Source organism: Mobula hypostoma, chromosome 14, assembly GCF_963921235.1.
Source record: "Mobula hypostoma chromosome 14, sMobHyp1.1, whole genome shotgun sequence".
Lineage (NCBI taxonomy): Eukaryota > Metazoa > Chordata > Chondrichthyes > Myliobatiformes > Myliobatidae > Mobula > Mobula hypostoma.
In genome coordinates this window covers 22,451,425-22,470,456 of record NC_086110.1, presented here as the reverse complement: position 1 = coordinate 22,470,456, position 19,032 = coordinate 22,451,425, and the positions used below count along the sequence as shown (strand labels likewise).

The following is a 19,032-nucleotide window of genomic DNA, read 5'->3' as shown; positions in this document are numbered from 1 at the left end:
GTTCTCTTGTTCAAGAAGAGAAATAGGAATAATCCTGGAAGTTATAGACTGGTCAGTCTCTCCTCAGTCACAGGAAAGTTATAAGAGGGGATTTTTTTGGGATAGCAACTTTGAGCACGTGGAAAAGCACAGCCTATGTAGGGACAGTCAGGATGGCTTTGTGCAGGGCAACTCAACTTGATTGAGTTTTTAGGAGGTGACAATGTAGGAGGTTAACAGGTGTGGATGTTGTCTACGTGGATTTTAGTAAGATGTTTGACAAGCTCCCTCATGGTAGGCTTATCCAGAAGATTAAGATGGATGGGGTTCACAATGACTTGGCCATCTGCATTCAGAACAGATTTGCCCATGGAAGACAGAAGGTAGTGACAGCTGGGTGGAGGTCCGTGACCACTGCCGTACCCAGGGGTACACTGGGGCCTCTACTGTTTGTGATGTACTTAATGATTTGGATGAAAATGTGGTTGGATGGGTAAGTTTGCAGATGACACAAAAAGATTGGTAGCATTTTGGCCAATGTAGAAGGTTCCCAAAGGATACAGAGAGATATAGGTCGGCTGCAGATGTGGATGGAGAAATGGCAAGTGGAGTGTAATCTAGGAAAGTGTGAAGTACTGTTCTTTGGGAGATCAAATGTAAAGGGAAAGTACACAATTAATGGCAGGACCCTTAAAAGCATTGCTCTTCAGAGGGACTTTGGTGCCAAAATCCATAGCTCCCTGAAGGTGGCTGCTCAAGTTGATAAGATGGTGAGGAAAGCATAAGGCACATTTGCCTCTCTGAGTTAAGGCACTGACTTCAAGGCTTAGGAAGTTATATCATAAAGATGTGAAAGTCTACAGATGCGGGAGATCCTAAGTTACACACATAAAATTCTGGAGGGACTCAGCAGGTCAGACAGCATCTATAGAAGTGAGTAGATGGTCGGCGTTTCGAGCCAAGACCTTTCTTCAGGACTGAGGAGGTAGGGGGAAGATGCCGGATAAAAAGGTGGAGGGAGGGGAAAGAGGCTGGCCGGGAGATGACAGGTGAAGCCAGTTGCGTGGGAAAGGTCAAGGGCTGGAGAAAAAGGAGCTTGATAGGAGAGGAGGGCAGGCCACAGGAGAAAGGGAAGGAAGAGGGGAACTAATAGGCAGGAGGGAATGTAAAAGGTCAGAGTGGAGAAATAAAGGAAGGGATGGGGTGAAATTTTGTTTATTGGAAGGAGAAATCTATATTCATGCCATCAGGCTGGAGGGTACCCAGACGAAATATAAGGTGCTGCTTCTCAACCCTGAGGGTGGCCACACCTTGGCACGAGAGGAGGCCATGGATCGACTTGTCGGAATGAGAATTGTAATTAAAATGTTTGGCCACCAGGAAGTCCCATTTGTGGTGGATGGTGTGGAGTTATATGGCAGCTTCATAAAACTCTGTTTAGGCCACATCTGGCAAACGGCATTCAGTTCTGGTCACCCCATTATAGAAAGCATGTGGAGGGCACAAAAGAGGTTCACTGGGGCACTGCTGGATTAAAGGCATCAGGACAGGTTTGAGAAGCTAAGGTTGTTTTATCTGGAGTAGCGGAGTAGACAGAAGACCTGATAGAAACTTACAAAATTATAAGAAGCATAGAGTAATCAGCCAGTATCTTTTTCCCAAGGTCAAAATGTCTAGTAATGGAGGGCATGAATTTAAGGTGAGAGGAGGAAAGTTCAAAGAGATGTGAAAAAAACAGAGAGGGTGGTGGGTAGCTGGAATGTACTTCCGGTGGTGGTGATGGAGACAGGTGCGACAGAGGTGTTTGAGAGGCTCTCAGATGGAATATGCGGTGAATGGAGGGATATGGACCATGTGCAGGTTGAAGGGATTAGGTTCATTGGTTTAATTAGTTTTGCACAAGATCATGGCTGAATGGCCTGTTCCTGTGTTGTACCGTTTCATATCATGTGAATGCAAGACAGGAAATTGTTTGTAGAGACAAAATTCTGGCAACCACATGCAATCTCTGATGTATGGATTTGACATGGGAGAATTATTATTTTTACCTTAATGTTTGTGACATTAGGTTCAGTGGCTGATAAAGTTAAGGCTTTTTCATTATTGTTGGTTACAGTGTGGCATTTCTCAAGTTCTCTGGAATCCTCTCATATTGCTTCCACATCACTTTTTTTTACTTCAATTTCATAGACCCAAGCTGTCTGTCATCCAGACCTCCAAACCTGCTGATAGCATGGTTTTTTTTATGATAGCATGTCTTATTTCCTCAGGTAACAGTGGGTTGGCAGGTATATCCGTGAACAATTCTCCTTCAACATTGAAAAGCGGATAAATCATGACACGACATAGCTGATCTATGGTTCAAAAGTGTTCCCAACTGCTCCTTCCATTATGCTTTGATCAATTTCTATTCCTTGGAGCTTAGCGTTGCGTTGCCTTTTGTGTGTGCTGCTCTCTAGCTTTGGCTCAGGAGTTTTTGGCCACAACTGCCGAGAAAAAAAACCTCCTAACTTCAAGTTTATAAATATGAAGTTCAATCTTTTCATTTTTTTCTTGCAATCAATTACTTTTGATAACCCAGATCTTTCTTTGGACCTACATCTCAAACTGCTGATGTGATTCTACTGCTAGAAGAGAATTTTAGTCCTGCAGTATGTTTTTTTTTATTCAGCAGGTTTGGACATCTGCACCATTCTTGTTGAACTAATCGTAGTGATGACAGATGACATAGTTCAAGTTTATTGTTATTCAACCATACACGTGTATACCGCCAAATGAGATAATGTTCTTACGGACTTGTCGGAGGATGGATGTTACTATAGTTCTGTGATTTATGGATTGGACTGGACTCTTTTCGGTTCTATATCTATTACATTCTGTGTTTTCGCCAGTTCTTTCTGAGCAATTAATTTTGGCATGATCTGCGTGTTTTTTTTGCGGGGGGGGTGTGGTTGTTGATCTTGCTGCTGCTGTATGATTTAAATTTACCGCAATTTGTGCTTGGAGTTAATGTTCTCGCAGTTCAATTTGTTTTTCTGCATTGTGTGGTTTGATGTTTTCTTTGAACCTCTATGGTTTTCTTTTGTTTCATGGCTGTCTAGGGAAGACGAATCTCAGAGCTGGAAACTGCATATATACTTTAATAATAAATGAACCTTTAAACGTCACAGTACATATAACTTAAACATATTACACAAAGTAAGATTACTACAAATAAATTAAAAAATAATAAGATGCAGATATGGTACAAGTTTATAAAGCAAACAGGATAGCACTACCGGATCTTCATATGCGATGAGACGTGGGTGGACACAGTCCGTTCAACAGTTTTATGGCCTTGGGGAAGAAAGGTACCTCCTGCCTGATGGGAGGAGGTCAAAGGGATTCTTGGACATATGGGAGGGATCATGGACAATACTAATTGCCCTGCATAGCTAGTGCTGAGAGAAAGAAACACTTTCAGATATTTTTCTTATCATTAGCAGCTGTAGGCTTGATGGATAGACCCCCATAGAGACGCTGTAAGAGTCACTAAACTTGAAATGACTTGGTATTGAAATTCCTTCCCATTCATTTCAGCCGCTCATGCCTAAAGCAATCTGGATATTCATGGCTGTTTTGACAAGGTCATGATTTGCCCATCAGTGAGTGTTTACATGCACAACCCCCTATGATGCAAATGTGCCTCCATTCTTAAAGTCTGTTGAAAATCTCATCCTATATTGAAATCTCAACAAAGAGATACCAGTGTTTGGAATGAGTATACCTCAAAGTAATCTTACACTTTCCACTCTGTCTGAAAATAGTTTCTGAAGACAAAGCTACATTTCATGCATTTACTCTGAAGTGGTTTGTCATGGGAGTTGTTTTCAGTGTACATTGATAGGAGTCATAAACTGTGACCTGACCACAAAAAGCAACTGAAGATTGTCAGCTCTAAAAGATATCCTTTGGTCTGACCAAAGCTTGTTGGTCGTCTAACACAAGGGGCTTATCATAACCAAGTGTAGCAGACTGACAGAACTAATCACTCAGAGACACATTGTGCCTCCACCGTACCCTTAAGGCTCCTTCAGACGGCCAATAAATAGGCTGTTGATGGAGACGGTGAATTGACAAGAAAAATACAATGACCACTTGTGCTAATGTCATGACGTGAGAGCAAACGACAAGGAGAGAAAGTGTTGGCATTTCAAGTCTAATGGATGTTCACTGAGCTATAATTTAATCTTATTCACAGATGCTGCCTGACCTCATGAGTAACTCCAGCATTTTCAGTTATTTCATGTTTCCAGCATCTGCAGAATGTTTCTCCATGATTCATTATTATGATTATAGAAAAAATGTAGTACAGACTGTCAAATTTAGTCTGTCCTTATCCAAAATACTCAGACTTACTTTGCTACCTGCTGATCGTTGAACCATAACGGATCTCCTTATGCAAACAATGAACCACAAGACGGTTATGACACACAGCAAAGAACACAAAGAAATCAGTTTAATTCAGATTGTTTTACTTATCTTTAGATTAGTGAGAGAGTGATAACATAATGTATTGTAATGATCCCACATACAGCCAGTGAAACTGGTTTTGAAATACAGAATTTAGCATTTTTACACTCACAACACGCTGGAGGAACTCAGCAGGTCGGGCAGCATCCGTGGAAACAATCAGTCAACGTTTCGGTCCAGAACCCTTCGTCAGGACTGTAGGGGGAAGGGGCAGAGGGGGCACATCCTGACTCTTACAACAGGAATTCTGTAGATGCTGGAAATTCAAGCAACACACATCAAAGTTGCTGGTGAATGCAGCAGGCCAGGCAGCATCTCTAGGAAGAGGTCCTGACGAAGGGTCTCGGCCTGAACCGTCGACTGTACCTTTTCCTGGAGATGCTGCCTGGCCTGCTGCGTTCACCAGCAACTTTTATGTGTGTTACATCCTGACTCTTCGCATTTTTACATCACTGAACCATAAATAACCATGTGGAAAATATTTAGAAAATTAATTAATTGTAATGTCAATGGCAGCAATTCTAATGATTATTTCATTTTGCTATTAGTTGAAACACAACGGAGGGAATGATTTAAATTGTGGGAAAAATTCTCTCTTCTCAATTGTCTGAAAATATTGTCAAAGTGTCGTGCTTTAGGATCGCCCAGTCGGTATCCAGTCACCTTTGTAAGTGCACATGTTGATTTTGGTTGAATCAACATGGTTATTATGTCCACATTCTTTTCTTCCGTATATTAGTCCCTCCCCTGCACCACCATGGACCGAAATCCCACTTCCCTTCAGCACTTCTGCACTAAAACCCACCCGGCCCCTGCTCCCTTTCCTCTACCATTCCCACTTCTTGCTCATTCCTCCCGTCCTCTTCCTACTTGACCCCTCTCGCACCCTTCATGCCTCCTCCTACCTTCCCCCTTTCTACCAAACCTTCTTGTCATCTAGACTCTCCTTTCTACATTTCTCACTCAGCCGCCATCAATCCTCCCTACCACACAATTGTGCTCTTAATCCCCCTTGCCCTCTCCTTCCTCATTCTCTTCCTCCCCGTACCCAAGGCATTTCCCTCCCCTCCCATTCCCTTTCCCAACCTTCTCCTTATCCAATATTCCTTTCCCAGCACCCTTCCCTCCTTCCTCCTTTGCCCCAGTCCCCTCCCACCCTACCTGCCCAGCTATCCCTTTACCATATGATTGCCCATTCCCTATCTGTATCCCCTTCAACACACACAAAATGCTGGAGGAGCTCAGCAGGCTTGCAGCATCTATGGAAAAGAGTACATTTGATGTTTCAGGCCGAGACCATCCCCTTTCCAACTTGCATCCTTGCTCCTTTCTTTTTCCTACGTTGCCTCCACAATCCCATGGTCCCCATCTCTTGCCTCATCACTTCAGCTGCACCCATTCCTCGTCCCCAAAACTTCCACCCAGCCCCATTTTCTTCCAATGTGCTCCTAACACGTTCTTCCCTTCACCCACATTGTTTTCTCAGCACCCCCACCAAAGCACCAAACTGCAGCCTCACCAATAGCAATCTGCTTTTGTCCTCCACCGAAAGAAGGCCCACTTTGACCCCACTCATCCCTCTTTGCAACCCACCAAAATTCACCCCCTGCATTTCTCCACTTGCCCCCCAATATTCCCACCCACCCCATCACCAATACTCACCCTCTGTCCCCAGCAATTCTCCCCCCTTGCCTCCGTCACTGATTCTCCCATTGCCCCATCACCAAATCTCCTCCCTTGCTGTCACTGATTCTCTCCCCTTGCCCCCATTGATATTCCCCCTTGCCCTGTTATTGATTTCCCTCCCTTGCCCCCATCGACTCTTCACTGCCCTCCAGATTCTCTCCCCTCTTGCCCCAGTCCCCGTTTATTCTCTCCCCTCTTGCCCCAGTCCCCATCGATTCTCTCCCCCTTGCCCCAGTCCCCGGCGATTCTCTCCCCTCTTGCCCCCAGTCCCCATCGATTCTCTCCCCCTTGCCCCAGTCCCCGTTGATTCTCTCCCCTCTTGCCCCTAGTCCCCGGCGATTCTCTCCCCTCTTGCCCCCAGTCCCCATCGATTCTCTCCCCTCTTGCCCCCAGTCCCCATCGATTCTCTCCCCCTTGCCCTTCACCCCCATCGATTCTCTCCCCTCTTGCCCCACCCCCATCGATTCTCTCCCCTCTTGCCCCCAGTCCCCATCGATTCTCTCCCCCTTGCCCCAGTCACCCCCATTCGATTCTCTCCCCTCTTGCCCCAGTCCCCATCGATTCTCTCCCCCTTGCCCTTCACCCCCATCGATTCTCTCCGCTCTTGCCCCCAGTCCCCGTCGATTCTCTCCCCTCTTGCCCTTCACCCCCATCGATTCTCTCCCCTCTTGCTCCGTTACCAATTACCCATCTGTGTGCAGATTGGAAACATGAATTAATTTGTGGGTTAAAATGTCCTTCTGTGATAGGCTGGAAAGTTTTGCCCTGTGCTTTAAACTATCTGACTGAATGCACCACGTGTTTGATAGGCCCACCGCCACCCCTCGGGGAGTAATGCCAGTCGGGCCAGAAAATTCCTGTCTTGTAATTGCTGAATCATGCAGAAGGAGGCGCCATGCCCCATTACCTACGTCACGCCCGATGAGCCCCTCCCCCTCCTGCCGCCGGCGACCGTTTAAAACGTTTCTTTTAAAAAAAATGTTGGCGCGATTTTTCCCCACTACCCAGCGTGCTCCGCGCGCTTCCCCACAGTTGTGGAGCTGCCGAGCATGCGCAGTGGCGCCGGCATCCGCCATTTTCCATTCCCTGCTCTAATGGGAACGTTTTAACCGATCGGTGCCGCGCTTTCGGGGTGTTTCGGGCTGCCGGGAACCTCACGCAGGCACCGAGAGACACCGAAAGGGACTTTTTCTGCAAGAAAAGACGGTGAAAATGTAAGTGAAGGCGGTTATAGGGGCCGAATGCAGGTCCTTTGTGCCGCCTCTAGGTGTCACGGTGGGGCTTGTCGGCGCTGGGTGTGTTTGTCTCCCTCTATCGTTATATTCGGACAGAAAAATGCTCGGGAAAAAAACCTGTAATCGTGCAGCTAAAGAAACCCCAAACGGCGAACACAGCCGCCGAGAAAACATTCACCTGTGCGCCCCGGGGCGACACGGGCGTCGCGGCTGTGCGGGCGGCAAGGCCTCTCTTTGTTGGCGGCTGCGCTTCGCCTCGGCTCCCCGGCTGCAAACGCTCCAGCAGCGCCTTTGCCCAGTGTGACCGCCTGCCTCTCCCTCTCCCTCCCCTCCTCTCCTCTTGCGTGTGTGTCGATTTCAAGGGCCCGCTCGCTCGGTGGCAGTAAACTGAAAAGAGCTCCCTCTACAACCGGGCTGATCGCAGGCGGCTGGGCAGTGGCGGGTTATTTCTAACGGAGGTGGCGGGGGGGACCTGGCCTGGCGGAATCGGAACATATGCTGCTTTCGCCCTCCGTCTCGTCGCCATTTTATGCAAACCGGACACATTTTAATGAAGCTTTTGCAATCTTTTTAATCTAACGTACAATGGCAGTGAATTCCACTGCACTGTTGTATTTTCGTTGTTTTCGACCCGAACGAATAGATTATGCAACTATCTTCCTTAAAACTTTTATTTCAAATAAAGAGAAAGAAAGGATGGCTCCCTTAATCGCAAATGCAGCATGAAAAGGAAGTAGTGTGTAGACTGTGGCCTGTACTCTTCCTCCGGCGTTAAGCCTACCCTGAGCAGACCTACGATAATCTAAACTCCCAGATCTTGAACTTGCAAAAATTAAAGTCATACTTCATAAATATATGCATCTGAGTCAAATTTACTGTGAGCTGATATGTAGATTATCATCGATATTTAAAATTGGTTTGGATCTGAGACTAGACCATGGTAACATTAATGAAAACTTAAATATTTGTTGTATCAATTATTATCTATGTGGTAGATCCAGTGAAAATAAATTCAATAATCTTCATATAATTCAGTAATTTCTTTGCATTTCTCTCGGATTGCCGCTTACAATGAATTGAAAATAAAAGACACCCTCTGATGTTATAGTTGTGCTGTCAACAGATAATCCATAACTCTGGAAGGTTGTCTTTGATGTCTCAAGTGGGTGTCCTGCCCATTTTGGGAAAATTTACAGTAGTCAGTACAGAAAGGCTTTTTTGAAAGAAGGGCGCTTTCGAAGAAAGCTTGGTTCTAATTTTGGGCTTGCAAATCATGCATCTTAATAGTACAAAAAAAACCTACAGGTTATCAGCCAACTGGAAATCAGTAAATATATTTCTGCAGGAAAAAAACACTAGATCCTTTTTTTAGTTCTGCTTTATTAATAACAAAAGAAAACATGTGAGTTATGTTTCAGTTCAATTTGACCTGATAACATAGATGTCTGCAGATTTAGTGTACATAACATAAAGTAGGTTTGAAAGAATCCTACATTTTAAATTTCTTTTTTCACGTTTTTGAAGTTTATGTCACCAGTTTTTTTTTACTTGCACTGAAAATGAAATGGGAAAGTGTGAACTTGCACGATGAAATCTCCCAAAGGAACTGGTTTTGTAGCAATTATGTTGAGATGTCTTTGAAAAAGTTAACCATTTCAAGCTGGCAACATTATAGCCTTTGCAAAATTAAACTTTGAGTTGTAAGCAAGAGCTGCAAGTAAGTTTTGTACAGGCTGACCCCAAGTAGTGAGCAGGTTCTGTTTATACAGAAGTCCATTTGATAACTGATTTAATTGGTTTGGCACAACATTGTGGGCTGAAGGCCCTATCCCTGTGCTCTACTGTTCAATGTATATGTTGATTTTATCCATAAGTTGAAAAGAACACAAAATATCTCAATATAGTAACCATACCTCCACAGTATTGTAATGAATGGCATCCGGAGATAAAGGAGAACTATTTTCGTAAGAAGAGGGAAGAAACTAGTTCTGTCATTCATGGGCAGGAATGTATGTACAGAATTTTAATTTTTGCATTTTATAGTTTTGGACCTCTTTTATATATAATAGGTGTTCATGAGTTGGGCATTTGTAACCCAGGGATAGTCTGTATTCAGAAGAAAGTGCCAATGTCGAGTGTTCGTTGATCGAAGCAAGATGCAACATGCTGGTAGTTGACTGTAATGTAGGTTCAATAAAATGGGATGAGTGTAAGACGAGTGAAAATGGGTACATAACTATCAGTGCGAACTCAGGTGGACTGAGGTGTCTTTTTATTCATGCTGTGACTCAATAATTCCATGACTAAGATAGCTAAAATCACTGACCAGATTGCTACTTCGTATTCCTCATGGTAGCAAAAAAAACCCTCAGTATCTCAAAATTAATACTTTGTCTTACAAGAATATTCACTATTCTCTCAAAATATAAGTTAGCAGTAAAGTGAGCTCATTGATTGCAGGGTTTGTGGTCTTACACATAAAAGGGAGTAACATATTTCAGGAGAATTTAGTTGCTGAACTTCTGTTGATAAATTTTGGTAAAAAGTAAGAGGAGAGACTGATTGAAATGGTTCAATTTTGAAGAGTGAGCGAGAGTAGAGGTATCGGAAGGCATGTTTGTGTACCTTTTGAACATGAAGCTAAGAACTGCTTTATTTCTGATTCATAAGTTTTTTTAAAAAAACTATTGATTTTAGGGCTTATGTTGTGAAACTGGAGAAGATGAACTCTGCAGGAAGATAAGAGATTTGATGGAAGGAGAATTGTGAAAGGCTTTACACAATAAGGGGAAAAGTGTTGCTCATCACAGAGCAAAGGTTAAGGTGATGGGCGAGCTATGTCAGTTGCTAAGTTACCTTTAATTTTTAAACTTTTCAAAGCCATTTGTTGGACTTGGGAAGCATATTCAATTGGAACATATTCAAAGACTAAGGGGAAAATTGGGAAACAGGGAAGTGACACTCAGCAGATTTCTTTTAAATTGTTCGTAAGAGTCACAATGGGCTGACAGCTTCTTTCTGTGCTATTTGTTGTTGTTGTTCAGTCATTAAGTCGAGTCCGACTCTTTGTGACCTCATGGACTCCTGCACATTAAGCCTTCTTTTTGGAAACTGCCTCTCTAAGATCCCCCAAGGTCATACACATTGTCTGAGTAATATTATCTATCCATTGTAGCCTCTGTCGTCCTCTCCTTTTACTCTCTGTTTTACCTAACATGAGGGTCTTCTCCATGGAATCTTGTCTTCTCATGATATGGCCAAAATATTTGAGCTTTTGTCTTGTAATCAAGCAGTCTGGCTGTATTTCTTCAAGTATTGACTTGAACTCCAATCCATGATTGTGTATGAATTAAACAAAATATAAGTTATTACTGAAATGGTTTTTAAACTGAGGTATTGTGTTTCACCCACTTATATTTGCAGTGTAGTTTGTTATTGTATGCATTTTTATTTCTCTAGATTTGAGGCAATCACAAAAAACATTAGCTGTGGTATCTTAGCTATAGATTTTAAATAATTGAGTTTCAAACCTTTTATTCTTGTGTTCCTTAATTTATATTTCTTCTTATAAAATTGCCTATATCTCAATTTTCCATTGCACAAACCCACTTTTTCCCCATTGAATTCCATATTATAAATGGAGATGCATTCATGTGGGGAGTTTTCTCTCAATAGAAATGCTCTCGATGAAGGGAAGGGAATTCTGATTATATTGCAGGTAGATGAGATATGGTTGTTACATTGGTTACAAAGTATTGTACAATTATCAATAGAAAAGATTGATAGTTTCCAAAGCAGTCTTTCCTATTGATAATTGAACAACAATCGCAGGCTGCCATTTCACAGTGGGAGAGAAGTCACTTAAGGGATTTGCTCTGGAAATTATCAAGGTAAATCCCTTAAGCCATCTTCTACTGTGAACCAACAGCCCTGTGATTGTTGTCATTATTCTCTGCATACATTTTATGTTTATTTTCTTCTACGTAAAATTCCGTAAGAGGAATTTTTAAATTCTATCTTTTTTTGTAATTTGTGATTTCCATTATACAAATTACCCTAATGTGGGTGTGTACTGACTAATTAATTTACATCCAATAAGTTTACTTGTTTGCTTACTTTCACTATGGGTGAAGGGGGGGGGGTACTGCTTCCACAAACTAAACTACCAATGCAGGATGCAGTTCATAAATCAGATGCAGTAGATAAAACACACATTGCACTGAAAATGTTAACTTTTGAATAATATTCAAATATTATTAATATTATACACTTGTACAGAAAATACTTTTTTCCTGCTTTAGATGAATAGCTGTTTTTATGCAATGGAATGGTTTGAAAGACAGGTAAGCAAGTTCTGGCTGGCAGTAGTTACAAATCTAAAGGATACTTAAGTATAGAAATTGATAAATTTATTTTTAAATTGTGTGGTCTGCAGTCATAAAGTGAAATTTAAGAACAAAATTCTGTATTTATAGTTAATCATTTTCTACTTAAATTTCAGTTGCCATGGCGACAGAATCAGATAATGTGCCGGTGGAGGATTCTGAAATGTTTACAAAGGTCAAAGAGCACAAAACGTATCATAGGCGACGAGAGGGTGGACAACCAGAAGATTCTGATGGGCAGCAGAAAGAGCCAGATGGTGCTGAGGTAGCACAAGACATGAACAGCAACATGCAGGTGGTAATGATGCAACCATTGGACCCTACGTTACTACAAATGAAGCAACCGATGGAGGGGACAGCTCATGAGTCAGAGACAGTAGATGATACACAGATCATCACACTGCAAGTGGTGAACATGGAGGAGCAACCAATAAACCTTGGGGAACTGCAACTAGTTCAAGTAGCCCAAAGTAGCATTGATGAACTGCAAGGAAATTATGACAATGAAGCTCCCAAGGATGGGCTTCAGGAAGGAGACCCTGTAATCTGTCACACCCTTCCTTTGCCAGAAGGTTTTCAGGTTGTTAAAGTAGGTGCTAATGGTGAAGTGGAGACGGTAGAGGATGGGGCAATAGAAGTAAGGGAGGACGAGAATGCTTCTGCTGCTTGGCAGAAAGATCCTGATTATCAACCACCAGTCAAAAAAGTTAAAAAGAAAAAGAATAAACTGCGCTACAAGGTGGATGATTCTAAAGACGTTGACTTGTCTGTATATGATTTTGAAGAGGAGCAGCAAGAAGGTTTGCTCTCAGAGGTTAACGTGGAAAAGGCAGTTGGAACCATGAAGCCTCCAAAACCAATGAAAATTAAAAAGAAAGGTACAAAGCAATGTTATATTCCAAACTAACATGTTGATTACAGGTCACAGGTAAAAAAAAGTACTGACATTTATTTAAAATGAGTGAAACTTTAATGACCACTTTTTAGACATTTCTTCAGTTACTTTGGTGAATGATTTCCTTTTCCTTCCCTCTTTCATTACCTTCCTTCTCCTTCCCTCTTTCATTACCTTCCTTCTGACTGTCCTACTTCTTTTTCTCATTCTATTTCAATGCACTCCGTTGTCTTACTCCTGGGTACACTTCCATTTATATCCATCTTTGTTTTGGGGAAGTGCCCAGTCCAGCTTAAATTATTTGATCATTATTGCTGAGACCATCATTGAACTGGGTCAGTATTAACTTAGCATCTTCATTTGTAATATGTTTAAAGAATTTGTGTTTATTTTCCCCTCTTGCTTAAATTTGGTTATTAGGATTTTATTCATTTATAGATGTAGTTATCATTAATGAAACCTGCCCTGGTCTTTCTCTATTGTCTTGTAAAATGAGCCTGAGTCTTGAGCCATTGAAGAACGAGCTCCCATGGTACTCTTGAGTAGAAAGTTCCAGAGTTTGGTTCCAGTGACCTTGACACAGTGATGACATATTTCCAAGTCAAGGTAGTATATGGGTTGTAGGTTGTCGTGATCCCAAATGCTCTGCTCCTGCCTTTGTCGCTGAGGAGGCAGTACTGGGTTAGAGTAGCTCTGCCTAATAACTGCAATATATTTTGTTCTGTTTCCATGGTATATCATAGATAGGAGGTGATACTGATTTGACAGGAGTGTTGGGAGTCAGTGATGGGGCTGCAGATAGGGATGTTGGTTTACGGGCAGAGGTAGTGTATAGTGAGACTATCAGGGAGGACAGGCAAAATTGCTGTCAGTGAGATAGTTGCAGTGTAAAAGGGGGACAAAATTGAAAAGGGTGACATACAGAACTGAAGTTGTTATATTTGAGTGCACAGAGTATATAAAATAAGGTAGGTGATAGAACATAGAACAGTACAGTACAGTACAGGCCCTGGAACAGTACAGCACAGTACAGGCCCTTCAGCCCACAATGTTGTGCAGACCCTTAAACCCTGCCTCGCATATAAACCCCCACCTTAAATACGTCCATATACCTGTCTGGTAGTCTCTTAAATTTCACTAGTGTACCTGCCTCCTCCACTGACTCAGGCAGTGCATTCCACGCACCAACCACTCCCTGATCTTCCTCTAATGTCCCCCTTGAACTTCCCACCCCTTACCTTAAAGCCATGTCCTCTTGTACTGAGCAGTGGTACCCTGGGGAAGAGGCGCTGGCTATCCACTCTTATCTATTCCTCTCAATATGTTGTACACCTCTGTCATGTCTCCTCTCATCCTCCTCCTCTCCAAAGAGTAAAGCCCTAGCTCCCTTTATCTCTGATCATAATCCATACTCTCTAAACCAGGCAGCATCCTGGTAAATCTCCTCTGTACCCTTTCCAATGCTTCTACATCCTTCCTATAGTGAGGTGACCAGAACTGGACACAGTTCTGGACACTCCAGCAAGTGTGGCCTAACCAGAGTTTTATAGAGCTGCTTCATTACCTCGTGACTCTTAAACTCTGTCCCTTGACTTACGAAAGCCAACACCCCATAAGCTTTCTTAACTATCCTATCTAACTGTGAGGCAACTTTCAGGGATTTGTGGACATGCACCCCCAGATCCCTCTGCTCCTCCACACTACCAGGTATCCTGCCATTTACTTTGTACTCCGCCTTGGAGTTTGTCCTTCCAAAGTGTCCCACCTCGCACTTCTCTGGGTTGAACTCCATCTGCCACTTCTCTGCCCACTTCTGCATCCTATCAATGTCTCCTCTACACTATCTACAGCACCACCAACCTTTGTGTCGTCTGCAAACTTGCCAACCCACCCTTCTACCCCCACATCCAGGTCGTTAATAAAAATCACGAAAAGTAGAGGTTCCAGAACCGATCCTTGTGGACACCACGAGTCACAATCCTCCAATCCAAATGTACTTTCCACCACGACCCTCTGCTTTCTGCAGGCAAGCCAATTCTGAATCCACCTGGTCAAACTTCCCTGGATCCCATGCTTTCTGACTTTCTGAATAAGCCTACCGTGTGGAACGTTGTCAAATGCCTTACTAAAATCCACGTAGTTCACATCCACTGCACTATCCTCATCTATTTGCCTGGTCACCTCCTCAAAGAACTCTATCAGGCTTGTTAGACATGATCTGCGCTTCACAAAGCCATGCTGACTGTCCCTGATCAGACTATGATTCTCTAAATGCCCATAGATCCTATCTCTAAGAATCTTTTCCAACAGCTTTCCCATCACAGACGTAAGGCTCACTGGTCTATAATTACCCGGGCTATCCCTACTACCTTTTTTGAACAGAGGGACAACATTCACCTCCCTCCAATCCTCCGGTACCATTCCCGTGGACAGTGAGGACATAAAGATCAGCAATCTCTTCCCTCGCCTCATGGAGCAGCCTGGCGAATATTCCATCAGTTCCTGGGGACTTAACCGTCCTAATGTATTTTAACAATTCCAACACCTCCTCTCCCTTAATATCAATATGCTCCAGAACATCAACCTCACTCATATTGTCCCCACTGTCATCAAGTTCCCTCGCATTGGTGAATACCGAAGAGATATATTCATTGAGGACCTCGCTCACTTCCACAGCCTCCAGGTACATCTTCCCATCTTTATCTCTAATCAGTCCTACCTTCACTCCTGTCATCCTTTTGTTCTTCACATAATTGAAGAAAACCTTGGGGTTTTCCTACTCGCCAAGGCCTTCTCATGTCCCCTTCTTGCTCTCCTCAGCCCCTTCTTAAGCTCCTTTCTTGCTACCCTGTATTCCTCAATAGACCCATCTGATCCTTGCTTCCTAAAACTCATGTATGCTGCCTTCTTCCACCTGACTAGATTTTCCACCTCACTTGTCACCCATGGTTCCTTCACCCTACCATTCTTCATCTTCCTCACCAGGACAAATTCATCCCGAACATCCTGCAAGAGATCCCTAAACATCGACCACATGTCCATGGTACATTTCCCTGCAAAAACATCATCCCAATTCACACCCACAAGTTCTAGCCTTTTAGCTTCATAATTTGTCCTTCCCCAATTAAAAATTTTTCCTGTCCTCTGTGATTCTGTCCTTTTCCATGATAATCTTAAAGGCCAGGGAGCAGTGGTCACTGGCCCCCAGATGCTCACCCACTGAGAGATCTGTGACCTGACCCGGTTCATTACCTAACACTAGATCTAGTATGGCATTCCCCCTAGTCGGTCTATCAACATACTGTGACAGGAATCCGTCCTGGACACACTTAACAAACTCTGCCCCGTCTAAACCATTGGAACTAATCAGGTGCCAATCAATATCAGGGAATTTAAAGTCACCCATGATAACAACACTGTTATTTTTGCACCTTTCCAAAATCTGCCTCCCAATCTGCTCCTCTGTATCTCTGCTGCTACCAGTTTGCCTATAGAATACTCCCAATAGAGTAACTGCTCCCTTCCTGTTTTCTGACTTCTACCCATACTGACTCAAGAGAAGATCCTGCTACATTACCCACCCTTTCTGTGGCTGTAATAGTATCCCTGACCAGTAATGCGACCCCTCCTCCCCTTCCCCCCCTCTTATAGTGCAGTGAGAGATTGGCATGTATGACATTGTGGGTATCACAGAGTCCTAGCTGAAAGATGTTTGTAGTTGGGAAATTAATATTCAAGGAATCACAATTTATCAAAAGGACAGGCATGTGGTCAGGAGAGGGAGTGGCTCTGCTGGTAAAAATGAAATCAAATTCTTAGAAGGAAGTGATATAGGATCAGAATATGTGGAATCCTTGTGAGTGAAGTTAAGAAACTGCAAGGAAAAGCAGACCCTGATGGGAATTATTGCAGGCCTCTGAACAGTAGCCAGGATGCAGTCTACACATTGCAGCAGGAGATAGAAAAAGCATGTCAAAAAGTCAGTATTAAATTAGTCATGAGGGATTTCAATATACAGATAGATTGGAAAAATCAAGTTGATGCTGGATTCCTAGAGAGAGAATTTGTGGTATACCTCCAATATGGCTTTTTGGAGCAGCTTGTGGTTGAGACCACTAGGGAATCAGCAAATCTGGATTGGGTGTGGTGTAATAAACAGGTAATGATTAGGGATGAGCCAGGTATGAGATAGACTGGACTTGTAACGTGAGAGGGAGAAGCTAAAGTCAGAGGAATCAATATTATAAAGGGAAATTCGGAGGCATGAAAGGGGACCTGGCCAAAGTTGATTGGAAGGGGACACTGGCAGGGATAATGGCAGAGCAGCAATGGCTAGAGTTTCTGGGATCAATTCAGAAGGCACAGGATAGATACATACCAAAGAAGAGGAAATATTCTAAAGGCAGGATGACGCAACTATGGCTGACAAGGGAAGTCATAGCCAACATAAAAGCAAAAGGTAGGGCATATAATAAAGCAAAGATTAGTGAGAATTAAAAGATTGAGAAATTTTCAACAACCAACACAAAGCAACTTGAAAATAAAAGTAAAGGTGAGGGGAGAAAATGAAATATGAAAGTAAGCTAGCTAATAATAACAAAAATGATAGAAATTGTTTTTATATAGGGAGAAAAGAGAGGCGAGAGTAGATATTGGACTGCTGGAAAATGACACTGGAGCAATAGTTATGGGAAAGAAGGAAATGGTGGATGAACTGATTAAGTATTTTCCATCAGTCTTCACTGTAGAAAACACTAGTAGTATGCCGGAAGTTTGAGGGAGTCAAGGGGCAGAAGTTGCTCTTACTAGGGAGATGGATTTTAGGACAGTGAAGGTAGATAATCACCTGGACCTGATGGTTCTAAATGAGTTCAGTTAGCTTGATCTCAGTGGTTAGGAAGGTATTAGAGTCGTTCATTAAGGATGTGGTTTTGGGGTACTTGGAGGCACATGATAAAATATGCATGGTTTCTCAGGGGGAAAATCTTGTCTGACAAATCTGTTGGAAGTCTTTGAAGAAGTAACAAGCAGGATAGACAAAGGAGAATTGGTGAATGTTGTGTACTTGGAATTTCAGAAGGTGCTGCACATGAGGCTGCTAAACAAGGCAAGAGCCCAGGGTTTTACAGGAAAGATACTAGCATGGATAGAGCACTGGCTGATTGGCAGGAGACAAAGAGTGGGAATAAAGTGATCCTTTTTGGATTGGCTGCTGGTAACTAGTGGTGTTCCACAGGGGTCTCTGTTGAGACCGCTTCTTTTTATGTTGTATGTCAATGGTTTGGATGATGAATTTGATGGGTATGTGGCCAAGTTTGGCTACGAGTAAAGATGGAGGGGCAGGTGGTGTTTAGGAAGCAGAGAGGCTGCAGAAGTGCTTATACAGATTTAGAGAACGGGTAAATAGGTGGCAGATGGAATATAGTATCAGGAAGTGTATGGCCATGCACTTTGGTAGACAGAATAAAAGCATAGACTATTATCTAAAAGAGAGAAAATTCAAAAATCCGAGGTACAAAGGGATTTGGGAGACCTTGTGCGACATTCCTTAAGGTTAAATTAAGGATGAATTGGTGGTGAGGAAGGCAAATGCAGTGTTAGCATTCGTTTCATGAGGACTAGAATATCCTGTCAAATCGCTGGCAGGTGGTAAGAATGGGCTCCCTCACCTCTGACCCTCAACACAGGTGCCCCTCAGGGCTGTATACTAAGTCCCCTCCTTTACTCTGTATACCCATGATTGTATCGTCACCCGCAGCTCCAATCTGCTAATTAAATTTGCTGACGATAGTACACTGATTGGCTTAATCTCAAATAATAATGAGGCAGCCTATAGAGAGGAAGTCATCACCCTGACACAGTAGTGTCAAAAAAACAACCTCTCCCTCAATGTCGACAAAACAAAGGAGCTGGTTGTGGACTACAGGAGAAATGGAGACAGGCTAACCCCCATAGACATCATTGGACCTGGGGTTGAGAGGGTGAACAGCTTTAAGTTCTTTGGCATAAACATCACCGCGGATCCCACGTGGTCTGTACATACCGGCTGTGTGGTGAAAAAGGCACAACAGTGCCTCTTTCACTTCAGACAGTTGAAGAAGTTTGGTATGGCCCCTCAAATTCTAAGAACTTTCTATAGGGACATGATTGAGAGCATCCTGACTGGCTGCATCACTACCTAGTATGGGAACTGTGTTTCCCTCAATCGCAGGATTCTGTAGAGAGTGGTGCGGACAGCCCAGCACATCTGTAGATGTGAACATCCCCCTATTCAGGGCATTTACAAAGACAGGTGTGTAAAAAGGGCCCGGAGGGTCATTGGCGACCCGAGTCACCCCAA

At 43.1% G+C, this 19,032-nt stretch overlaps 1 protein-coding gene across 1 annotated transcript in view; it reads left to right on the top strand.

The window, feature by feature from the left end:
- Positions 1-7,213: 7,213 nt before the first annotated feature.
- ctcf (CCCTC-binding factor (zinc finger protein)) overlaps positions 7,214-19,032 on the top strand; it is a 31,062-nt gene continuing 19,243 nt past the window's right edge. The window contains exons 1-2 of the mRNA XM_063066803.1: positions 7,214-7,391; positions 11,914-12,675. Coding sequence (XP_062922873.1) covers positions 11,919-12,675 — 757 coding nt within the window. The 5' untranslated portion in view covers positions 7,214-7,391; positions 11,914-11,918. The remainder of the gene's footprint in view (positions 7,392-11,913; positions 12,676-19,032) is intronic.